At 38.6% G+C, this 12806-nt stretch overlaps 1 protein-coding gene across 3 annotated transcripts in view; it reads left to right on the forward strand.

The window, feature by feature from the left end:
* Positions 1-10210, forward strand: part of rusc1 (RUN and SH3 domain containing 1) — a 32018-nt gene extending 21808 nt beyond the window's left edge. For 2 of the 3 annotated variants that reach the window (XM_041792969.1, XM_041792968.1), the window contains exons 9-12: positions 729-1216; positions 1291-1526; positions 1718-1885; positions 5928-10210. In XM_041792969.1, coding sequence (XP_041648903.1) covers positions 729-1216; positions 1291-1526; positions 1718-1885; positions 5928-6093 — 1058 coding nt within the window. In that variant the 3' untranslated portion in view covers positions 6094-10210. The remainder of the gene's footprint in view (positions 1-728; positions 1217-1290; positions 1527-1717; positions 1886-5927) is intronic. The other variant, XM_041792970.1, reaches the window with a different exon arrangement.
* Positions 10211-12806: the final 2596 nt, after the last annotated feature.

The following is a 12806-nucleotide window of genomic DNA, read 5'->3' on the forward strand; positions in this document are numbered from 1 at the left end:
CCGACTGACTTTTAAATCAAGTCTTAAAACTTTTTTTTCTTTGGCTTTTAACTCAGAATGAGAGTTGTGTAATCTCTATTCCTTTGTTTTATTTTTTAATTACTTTTATTGATTTTATGATCATCTCATTTTCTTTTACATCTTCATCCTAATGGATAGTGGATTGGACTCTTTTCAGAGATCCAGATCATTTGGCTGAACTCGGTAATAACAGACAGTCTCAGGAACATTTATTCACTTGTTAATATTTTGGCTTTTTTATGTCCATTAAAGAACAACAAAACCGGGAAAAGAATGCTCTTGTCATTCACATAAGACAGCCTCATTCACAACCAACATATCACTACAGCTTATGTCATCTTGAATTTTGTTCTTGTCCATTATTACTGCTGTTACCTGGACAGTGATGAGTCTTTAGACTAATCAGTGGACTGCAGTGAGTCTAGCACCACTGTTTAGGGTCAGATAGGTAGGCTTGGTATCCCAACAGAAGCATGCCCAAGAGGTAAGATGTCCCAAACCAAACCAGACTGCTTGGTGGAAACAGCTTCTGAGATACTGTGCCTTTGTCTTTGTCAACATAAGTTGCTTCTCTAAGTTCCAACAATGCTTAAACCAATCCGTTGTAAGTTATTTGGAAAACAACTCAATCATCTTTATTTTTAAAGAAAGCCCTTTTAAATCAGCCATGCTGAGTATTCACGAGTGTAACTCTTCCTCCCTCCCAGATGTGCTGGAAACATACTACCACCCCACCTCTTTCATGCGTCTGTCGCTGACGGCCTGTCAGCCTCTGTTCGAGGAGCTGCTCCTTGTTCTGCAGCCTCTCAGCCTGCTGACCTTCAACCTGGACCTGCTCTTCCAGCATCACCATCTGGAGCATGACAACCACAGACCGGATATCCACAGCCCTCCTTCACCACCTCAGGATGCAGCATCAAGAGAGAGTTCACAGTCCAAAACCACAGGATGCAGATATATTGAAACTCTTTCAGAAGTTGACTTCTCGAGCCCAGAGCATCAGGCCACCAAAGAAAAAGCATCACCTGTGGTCAGTCCAAAGAATGGAGCGTCACAGAGCAGCACTCCACCCATAAAAGCTTCTACATCACTTGCAGAGACAAGTCCTCAGCTGATGTGGGTGCAGGAGAAGGAGATTGGGGCGTTACCTCCACCTGAAGATGAAGAGGACAGCCTGGCTCAGCAGGCCGGACAGGTACTCACCTCTTCAGTTTGTGTAGTCTAATGGATTGTTTTGTCCTTCAGGGCTGACACGTTTTTATTGCACAGGTGATCCAGCAGGGGTGGGGGGCTGTGATGCGTTTGGGAGGCAGACTGAGCAAGAACCTGGCTGAGCTGAGCCTGAAAAAGGATGAGATGAAGACAGATCTCTCAGGTCTGCAGATCCAGACAGGGAGCGACTTTGCTCCGGTCGGTAGTGGTGCTCAGGTTCCCTGGCATCTGGGACGACTGTTTGGAGCCTCAAAAGGCCCCAACAGCCCAACAGGACAGACACCACCAACCAGGTTAGACAACAAATGCAACACTACCATATTTTACTACAGAGAAAGAAACAAATCAAACTGTTTGGGTTCAATAGAACATTAAGAAGAAAAACAAAAATCTTTTATACTATAAAAAATGTTCTCTACATGATTTGACAAACATGGCAGCTTTTGTTTTTCTGCCCCTCATCCTCCTGTGTCCATCTCTGCAGGCGTCCCTCTCAGTGGCTGGCTCCTGGTGTCACCGCTTTGACCCGCATGGTGAGCAGCAACTCCACCCCAGTCTTAAGGAGGGCAGCAGAGCTGCAAGGAGAGAGTGAGCCAGAGCCAGAGAAGGAGGTGGACACGCTGGAGATGAAGGACAAACCAAGACCACTCAGGTACAACTCATAAAGGGATCATTGTGAAAAGAGGAGAGTTAAACATTTATATAAGTTGAGATTTTTAGTAGGGGAAGTGATGAGGCACAGTTAAAATCGCACCCTAGGGTGATACATGTTTACATGTTCTTTTCACAGAGTCTTATTGCCATTATGAAAGAGTTTTTTAATCAAACCAAAAATCTAAAATGGCAGTTGCCCAGTTTTGAAATGACCACAAGATGGCGCTTAGATGAGAGGTAGAAGTGCATGGAACAAGTAGCAGATATTTCATTATTGTAAACAATATTTCTGCCCCCTGAAACGTATTTATCAATATAAAGCACATTAGTACAACAAAATGTTCAAAATGTACAGTGTCAGACTTTATAGAAAAATAAAAAGTGAAAAATGTGCAAACCAGCTAATGCTTAAAAAAAAAGTTATGGTCAGGAATTTAAATGGGAAATCACACAAAGGATGCTGTTGATCAGCACTGTCTAAATGAAAAAGTAGTGACAAATAGGATATAAAATGGAAAACCAATTTAAGGTGAAGATAAAGGATCTCCAGAAACAGTATCAATGTATTTACTAGTTACAGGTGATTTAATCTTATTTGCATTTAAAGTGGGGTCCTGTTTTTTTTCAAGGAGTGGGGATATTCAACACTCTTCAACTTTAGAGTCAAACATCAGGTAAATACCAAATATTTTAATCAAAGCAGCTAGAGATGGGGAACTTTTCTTTAAGTCCCTCTAATAAGAATAGTCCTCATTTATCAATATCTTCATAAGATTTTTCCTAAATTTGTTCTTAAGAGAACAAATTAGTTCTTAAGAGTCAGGTTTATAGAATTATCTTAAACTGCTTAATTGCTCACACCTTTAGGCTTAAGTGAATGTCTGCCATGTGCTTGGAAGCTAGAAGCTGGTGCATAATTTTCCAAATTATCATAGAAAATGTCTTGTTATTGTAAGGGCAAGGGACTGCAGGGCTGTGTGCAGACACAGAAGAGAGAAATAACAAGATGCCAGTAAAGTCTAATTCAAAATAAACCTAAACTGATTAGTTTGATAGTCCTAAAGTGGATCAAGTGTTGCTTGCAATAAAAAGGAAAAAGGCAAGAGGGCTCTGGCTGCAAGCCATACATCTCTGACAGCCACTCTCACATGTAACTACTGAGAGACGCCACCTCTGTCAATTCAAAACTGCACACTAAAAGTTTGGAAATATAATCAGATTAGACTTCCTTTTAGGGTTACGGTGATGATTATGATACTCAAATTTAAAAGTTAAAACCTGACTTGCAAAACCAAATTACCAAATGTTTAATAAAGCCGAAAAAACAGTCTTCTTACAGGAAAAGAAGCTCATCCTCCATGAAAACATTCATATTTAGAGCTTATTTAGCTCTGTTAGCTGCATGAGCTACATAGCTAACGTAGCTGCATAGCCAGTGTAGCTAAAGCTATGCTTGGAAAGGGGCTACATAAGCTATGTAGATAGCTTTCTCCACAGCTATGTTAGCTTTTGCTATGTTTGCTTTATCACACGTTGCTAAAGCTAAGTTAGCTAATGTAGCTTATGTAGCTATGTCAGCTTTTGTGAAAGCTAACAAAGCTAAAGCGAGCAACTGTTCATGCAACTATTCCTAACATAGGTCTTTACATAATTGAATCCTGCAGTTAGACCTTTGATCTTTTTCTCAGTTTTATTACCTCCGCCAAGGAGGTTATGTGATCATCAGGGTTTGTTTGTTTGTTAGTTTGTTTGTTTGTTAGCAACATAACTCAAAAATTTCTGGACGGATTTTGATGGCATTTTCAGGAAATGTCAGAAATGGCATAAGGAAGAACTGGAATTTGTGAAAGGATTCTTTACTATTTAGAGATATGGCTAATGTCGGAGGTCGGCGCTCTCCGAGTGCTTTTCTAGTTTATGAAATGTTACTTAGACTCTTAGGTTTGTTTTATAGCTATTTTGCAAATGTAACTGCTGAAAATTGTTTATGAATAAAGTTGAATCTAAAATTAAAAACTGTTAAACAGTTATACTGACAAATGGCAGCACTTCCGTATGAAATATCGCATCTCAGATAAATGGTCTGTGAGAGTGGCCATCAGTGGTGTAGTGTCTGCAGCCATACTGTCTTAAAAAGGCTAATTTAGTTTTACATACATTTAGCACCAGTAATGCATATTAAGTATACGTCACACACAAATAAATTAGATGATGCCCCTTGTTCAAAGTGATATTATTTAAATACATTACTCATACCTGTGTGTGGAGGTATTTTTGTTTGTTAAAAAGTGTTGAATATGGAAAATTCCAACTGACATACTAAGTTTATATATATAATTTAATGTTTTGAAGTTATGATAAAAGACTGTAATATTAAAGCTTATTTAATTCATGTATTTATGCATATTATAAGATAATATAAAATTGCCAAAATCAATAAAGTGCAGTAAATTTTAATTTATAATTTTGAGTTATTCTGACACTTAATTTAGCATATATAGCATACATCAATCACTTTACATCATATTCGCTGCCAAATTTGTACTAGAGTGCTTAGGTGTTTTTACATTTTGTTCTTAGCTAAGAAGAAATCACAGATAAGAAAATTGGTAAATGTTAAAATCTTTGAAACTCTGTAAGTCACTCCCCCTCTAAACTCCACAGGATGGTTTTGATGGGAGATAATCTATGAAATATTCTCGGAAATGTTGGACCAAAACAGGAAGATTTTTACATGTAATTTGGAAATGTAAAATTGTTTACCCTTTCTGGGAAAAAGTTATCGAAAGAAATGGAATGTGTCCGGGTATAACAAGTCCTGTATCTCCTATAATATGTCTGCTTGGAGACCAAACAGGGTTGCCCAGTCTACAGGATTTTGTAGTAATGAAGGTTGGGACTGTCACGGCTGCTAGAGTGATAGTTAGATTATGGAAAAGTACATCTGTACCAGATATTAAAAAATGGATAGAACTTATGTTAGACACAATATCATATTAGACTAGACTCAAATATGAAAGTGAGATCTTCAATAAGTCTTAGGAGCTCTTTCTTGTTTCTCACATAGCACAAAGTGAGAATATGGTGAATCATCAAATTTGTCTGTTTTGGTTATCCTAAATGTATGAATACATCACAAGCCTGTTGTTTGTATAGTCTGTAATTTAAAGTGACATTTCTATCTGTTCATATAGGTTTGATTGAATAAATGAAAACTTTAATTTAAAGAAAAGTTATAAGTGGGTTTTATGAACAAATTTCTTTTGGTGAATAAGACCCAGTGAACTTTACTGTCAAGTCACTTGACAGGCAAAGGTGTGAAGAAAAATCAGACAGCACATCTCAAATAATAAAACCAAACATAACACAAGACAGGTAACATAAAAGACATCCAGTAATAGATAAAGCATAATAATACAGGCTCCTACATGCTCTGCCTTAAAAAAATGAAATAAGAGACTAAAGGTGCTAAGGATCTTGAAGAAATAAAAAACGAGTAAAATAGTGCATGGACTGGTTTGGCAGGGGTGAAGTTTAGCTGTGAGCTTGTTCATCAGTGTGACTGACTTGTACTGAAAGCAAAATCATGCTTTTGATTGTTAAGCTGGTTTGATTAAAATTTAAAACTTGGAGGAAAAAGCTGCATTCCTGGTCCACGCAAACTAGGCAGTATAAATGGCAAAATAAAGAGATACAATTTCATGGTTGGCTGACAGAAAAGACCCTTTCATAAATATAATAGAAAAACACCAACAGTCATTATCCTGTAGCCTTCTGCAGGGGTTGTGTTTTCTCTTTTGCGACATGTTTTCTTTCCCTGTAAAGAGCACTCTGTCGTGGGTGTAGGGAGCGCTCCAGTCCTCATTATTTTGTCTCCAAAGGACTCAAGCGGGTGACTCACCGGTTTGACTTTGAACAATCCTGCGATGTGACTCATCAGAAGATTTGGCTTGATCTCATGTTGCCGATGACATCATTGCTTGCTGTTGGTGTATGTGTGATAGTTTTTGGCTGAACAGGTGTGTGCTGTGTGTCTGCAGGTCAGTGCGAACGCTGTGCGACCACGCCGGAACGGGATCAGAGCTCAGCTTTAGCAAAGGGGAGGAACTGGTGGTGTTAGGAGGAGTCGATCAAGACTGGATCCGCTGTCGTCAGGGAGACAAAGAGGGGCTGGTAGCTATTGGCTACACCTCTCTCATCATGTGACTTCAGCACCTAAACTGCTGCACTCAGACAATAAAAATAAATAAATAAATAATTATATATATATTTAAGGCGGGTTTTCAGGCGAGGTTTTGGTGAGGTTCCACTACTCTAAAAGGGATATTTCACACTATCTCAGTCTAAGTTTGACTTGAGAGCAAAACACCATCTGCTCTACTCCGCAGCTCGTCTCCCTGTATGAACATATGGGAGCTTTTCCTCCCATCACAATCCATCCAGTTTGGTAGCATTAAACTAATGGATTTTAACAGCAGGAATGCAGCAGATGGTGTGAAATAATGACTCAAGTCAAACTTGGATCATTTCACACTGGAAGACCTTTGATCTCAGAGTGAAGTATCCCTTTTAAAATGTCCTTTTTCCTCCGTATCATCCTCTCTTGTCAGCCACTGATCTGAAAACGATCACAGGGGAAAAACTCTGTGCAATCAACCACAAGCAGATTCAAGTGCTGTCAGATCAGCAGCTGCCTGTTGTGAGGAGGCGACGGCCTGGAAGCAGCCACTTTAATATCTCTCGCTGCCAGCTGAAGGGAGTTGTGGCTCGCAGGTTGTCGGGTGGAGGAGGCATGCTGGAGTACTGGGCCATAGCTCCTGTTGCATACTGCGTAGTGATGTAGTGAATTGTAGCTGTGTAGATCCGTGTCCTGTTGACCTCTCACCTTTATCGCCTGGTTTATGTGTGTTTGTTTCTGCTACTATATTTGACTGTATAAATATACATAAAAATATATATATAATATTTAAAATGAGATTGATATTACCAAGATAGATAGAAAGATAGATGAACAAGAGAAATCAGGTAGTAAAACCCAAACAACAGCCTGGATGTAGGCGATTAAAAATAAATGGTTTATTTCTTTATCTGTTATCAGTAACTTAAAGCTCCTGTGAGGAGTTTTTAGCCATGTATGAAATAGACTGAATTAAACACTTATGCTTCCATATGAGCAAGACCATCTTTGACCAATAGATTCTCTCTTAAAAACTGAAACAGCTGTAGCGGGGTAGGTGTCAGATGTAGTTATTAAATGAAACAGCCTTTCTCACAATTTTCAGAGATATGACTGCTTAAAGAAAAATGATTTAGTTCTTGTCAGTAAAAACTTAGAAATCCTTGAGAGTGAAGAGATAAGAGGTACTCCTTTGTCCACAAGGTGGCGCCAAAGCATTGCAAACTAAAATTTCCCACAGGAGCTTTAATACTAAAGTGGGTTTCATACATGCAAAAGAAGTTAAATGTGTTTGTTTAAAGTATGAAATCCAATATCTTCCCTCTTGTGCGCTTTATGTATTGCCATTATCTTGACATCATATTCATAAAATTATTAGATTTAGCCTCATACCTTTATGCATTGTAATGTGCCATGAATGCTTTGAATGAATGCCATATATCTATAATTCCCACTCTGTTATAAAAAGTCAATATCAGACAACAGCAACCTGTAGCTAATCTCTCAACTCATCCATAACCTTACGGGGCCAGTGTGTGTTGAGGAAAGTGTCACAAAAATACTCTTTTTCAAACACCTAAGTTAAACGCAGTGAGAAATCCCCCGATGTCTGTCATTCATAAATGCTTCTGTAAAGTCTGTAAGTTTGGTGGCTGGTCATCACCTTGTACCTCAGCTTCTGTATTTAACTCCCGCCATGTTTGCTCATCATAATCATTGATATTGATGATAGTGGTAGTACAAGTGGTTGTGGTGTTAAGTGATATGTTGATTTAAATGTTGCTCATATGAAACACATTGCTTTATGTCATATATTTATTTGTTACTCTCAGTATTATGTATTGATAACTATGCATATGGTGAAATGTACAACTAAAAGCCTTTTTTTTTGTTTTACAGTTATGGTTTTGGTAATATGTTTACATGCAAGTTGACACCTAGGGCCTAAAAAAAGTTGCTAAAAGTTGAAACAAATACCCCGACTCTAAGGTTGCCATTTTAAAGTCTGTGTAAAGCAAAATCAGGTTTCAAAATGTACTGTATATGTTGCACAAAAGTTGCTGTAAATGTGATATGACTGTATCATGGATTTGAAGATTTATTTTGGAGGTGTTGTGTTTTTGGAAAGGACAGGACAGTGGATTGATGAGCTTCTGTACACAGGGCTGAGCCATAAGGCCATCTGCTACCCCTCTATTAGGGATTGTGATTATCAGAAAGTTCTTGATCACTTTTAGGTTCATTGTTGGAGCCTTATTGGAGGAATGATGAAGAACTGGGGTACCTAACACCTTGTCCAACTACACACAAACGAGAGACAAAATCTGCTTGATTGCACTGATTCCCATTGTAGTATCCTGACAACATGCAAGCAATGCAGCCTAACATTTATCCCCATTGCACTGTTCCTCGTTGCTTCTCTGTTGCCCACGTTGAGATGGGCCAGGGACAAGGAAAGAGGTGGATGACAAGACATCAGGAGTGTTGGAATATTTCCTTGATGTTCTGGAACTTTGGTGACTTTTCAGGGACTTTAAATCCTCATTTTTGATTATTGATTGCCGCTAGCTTGAATGCTAACGGTCATAGTGTTTTCTTAGCATGCTTTGTGAGGGGCTGCTAATCAATAACAGGCTGTTCCATCACCACATCATGCTCTGTCAAACTGCACATGCTTAAAGATCACTATGGGGATGGCCTGAATAGTGCAAAATGGAGAGAAAGAGAGATAGAGAGCCTGTGATGTGACCTTCTGTGTTATTGTTGTTTAATATTTAGCCGTAACTCACAATAATCAGCAGGAAAAACAACTGTGTCACAGAGAGGCTTTACATTACGATCCTATGTGTTGAGCCATTTTCTGAGTTCACTCTAGGGCTAAAATAACAACATAGAGGAAAAACTTTCAGCTCAAAGCTGCCAAAGGCTCATCAGTAGAAAGCACCACTCTTCCATTTGTCAGATGGGATATTTTTCACAAGAAGAAACTGAAATTTACTGGGGGAGAGAATTAAATATTTACCATGTGATGCTGTGCGATGCAATGTGACGTGTGATACTTGCGTGCAGTTCGGACTGTTCGAGGAAATCTAGCCTCCTTAGGTATAACTATTAAAATTCTAGCTATCTCACATCATTGTGAGTTCCTAAAATTTTGAGCAGTACAGTCTACAGCATTGTTAGCCAGCTATTCCTTCATTCTGCAAAAGCATCCTCCCCAGATGCCAGATTTTGAAGTTTTGAGAGGCTCTTCTTAAACACGAGGGAGCATGATTTCTGTGCATTCAATGGACACAGCACACCAGAGCTGGTAATACTGGAGGTTTCCATGATTTAGAAACTTAATTCTATGTATTCAGTAATTTTTTCATCACTACAATTACCTTATATATTAAAACAGACTTTAAATCCATATTTTGTATTGTTTACACAGATTTTAAAGACCTTAAAAATAAATACGTCAGGGGGAAGCTCTTCAAAGTTGCTGAAATGTAATATAATTGTGTTAGGGCCATGTAGCATGACAATCCTGTCATTATGGCAACTGTAGGGTAGCATTTAATTAAATCAGTCCTCATATTATGTTATCATAATTAGAATAGATGCCATCAAATTGATAGGTGTTTACAATATTGTCCAAACAATACAATATTAGTTACCAAAAATATCTATTTTTGTTTATGTTTTTTCAAGTGACGTTCCAATCTAAATGCGTTTTATTTATTGGATGCACTATTTATTGATCTTGAGGTCTCTGAAAGGAACAGCTCTATCTGACCCATCTAGTGTCTCTCTATCTATCTGGGTTCATTATATATGTAAGTAGGTGCGTGTGTGGGCATGTGCGTGTGAGCTTGGTGGTGTAATCGGCAGTGAAAGCAGAGATGAGTGTGAGCACATCTGTGTGTCTGCACATCCTGCACTTTCACCTAGGTATGTGTGTAAGTGTTACAATGAGTTCTGTACCTTCCTCCCTTTCCTCCTCTCTTTCTCTCTCTGGTGTCATGTAGCTTGTAGACATCCCCCTGTGTCCCACTATTGCATAGAGTTCAGTGCCCCTATAGTGTCAGTCACTGTCCTCCTGCATGTGCTTGTTTGTAAATACACCAAATAAAAGAATCAGTATAAATCAAACCTGTGCTGCCTTTTGAGTCATATTTTTGCATGTAATTTATTCAAAAAAGGAAAATTACTCAAAGTTAAGGCTGGGCATGATCATCTGAAGGCCATAGGCAAAGACCAGTGGTCATTCTCCTTGTCACTTTTTTCTAAATATTTACGTTACACAGATGTCTAGACTACTAAAAGTAATGGTGCCAAATTAATTCTTCTGTCGCAAATTGCTCTATACTTATTTGCAGCCATTTGACCTAAAAGTAATCCAGTTGTTTCAGTGTGTCCAGAGTGCTACATGTGCTGATAAACATGATGACTTTTTGGTGCATTTCAAGGGGCTTGAATCTTGCCCTTGGGACCAGAAGTCTCCCTTAGGGACATTTAAAACACATCTTAAAGGGGACATCATAAAAAAAACAACCTATTGTATTTTTGCAAATATATTTGGCTATTTCGTGATTGGCCAAATAAAAAGTTAAAGCTGTTGTTGTTAGTATCAGAATTATGCAGGATAGTCTGGCTGCCGACTGCATATCTCAGACTCCGACAGATGATTACTGTGCGATGCCGCCTCTGACTACACAGTAATACACGCTAAAACTTTCAAAATTAAATTAGATTTAAGTCCGGTTAGACTTTGGGGAAAGGTAAAGGTGAGGGTTAGGATACCTACAGTTATAAGTTAAATACCTGACCAGCAAAACCTGATTACAAAATGTTGAATAAAGCAGAGCGAACCGTCTGCTTACAGGAAAAAAAGCCTGTCCTCCATGAAAGCTAACGTAGATGAGAATAAGCTAACCAGCATGAATAGACGACATAAATAATGTAGCTATGTAGTCATTGTAGAACTAAACTAACAAAGGTACATTAGCTACATAGACAACATAGCTACATAGCTATCAGAGCTAAGACTACGCTAACAAAGCTAAATTAGCTTTAGTCTAAGCTACATGGATATCCTAACTATATCATAGCTAAAGCTAACAAAGCTACATTTGCTTTAGTCTTAGTCACATGAATATGTAACTATGCAGACATCATAGCTAAAGCTAAACTAACAAAGCTGCATTAGCTTTAGTCTTAGCTACATGGATAACTCAGCCAAGAAGCCATCACAGCTAAAGCTGAAATAACAAAGCTACATTAGCTTTAGTCTTGGCTATGTAGATAATGTAGCTACATAGCCATCTAAGTAAAAGCTCCACTAACAAAGCTACATTAGCTACCTCAGCTTCATAGCAAATGCTAGCTACATTTGCTCCACAGATAGGTTATCTTAAGCTACAGCTAAGTTTGCTACCTATTTACCTTACCTATGTAGCTACATTAGCATTAGGTTTGTTAGCTAAAGCTCATGTAGCTAGAGCTATAGCAAACATAGCTACAGTGGCTTTAGTAGTAGTGTTCCCTATGTAGCTAGTGAAGCTATGTTAGCTAACAAAGCGAAAGTGTGACACCGTTTGCATAACTGCTTTTAAAACAGGTCTATTTATAATTGAGTCCTGGATTAGAGCTCTGACCTTTTCTGTTTAATTTATGAAATTATGTTTATTTTGTAATGTTTGCAATGTATTTATTTTCTGAATGTTACTGACAGATTTTGTCTGAATAAAGTCGAATGGACATACATTAAAATACCAGAAAATTACATCACTTTTGTTCTGACAGAGGCGGCTTCTCACAGTAGTTGTCAGCGAGAGGGGGTGTCTGAGATCTTTGGTCTGCATCTTGACCCATCTCGAATTATGAGACACTTAAAAGAATTGAAATTTTTTAGTCATTCTTTTTCAGGCTCAGGATACCCATCAAGCGCCCCATTTTGGAAAACACAAAAGCTTATGCTCTGTTCAGAATATGCTCATCACAATGAGACATAATAACTATACCCTTCACCTGGTATCTCCACCTTCTTATCTCCTCCCATGGGAAGTGCACAGCTGTGCTGGTGTAAGCACATCCACGAGAGAGAGGGGTGATGAGAAGGAGCTCAATTACATTTAAAGACACATCAAAACCAATGTTTCTGAGAAAGGTTTTTTTTAGTGCTGGTTTATATGGGGTCAAAAATGTCATCCGGTGCTGGATCCATTTTCTTTTGCTGAATGGTAGAACAAGCTATAGCAAAAGTTTATATGCAAAAATCTTGTAATATATAGGTGATGCATCACTCAGAAAATGCCAAATTAAGTAACTTGTCACCAGTTTGGTGCAGCCGCGTGACAGGAAACTTCCTCGAAGTGTTGCATTGTAAAGGAAGTGAAGCCCTCTGTAAGAACCTACCTGAACACACCCCTCTTTGTAAGTTCACAGGGAGTACTCACACTTTTTCATGCCCAGATGTATAGATCCCAGTATGCCTTTGGATGTTGTGAAGGGCGGAAAGAGGAGAACAAATCTCCAGAGGGAGCGAGAGAGAAAGCTGCAACCCTCCCCCATCTTGTAACCACGTTCCTTTGATAGCTTCCTCCATTGTGGGTCATTATGGAGGACAACACAGTGCCAGATATACAATCTGATACCACTAGATAGCACTGTTTGCTAAAGCTGATTAAAATCACTGCAGTAACCTCTAAAAAATCACCCATACAGGAAGATTAAATAAAGAGTCTGCAGGGTTTAGTAC

This window comes from Cheilinus undulatus, linkage group 8 (assembly GCF_018320785.1).
Source record: "Cheilinus undulatus linkage group 8, ASM1832078v1, whole genome shotgun sequence".
In the NCBI taxonomy this organism is placed as follows: domain Eukaryota; kingdom Metazoa; phylum Chordata; class Actinopteri; order Labriformes; family Labridae; genus Cheilinus; species Cheilinus undulatus.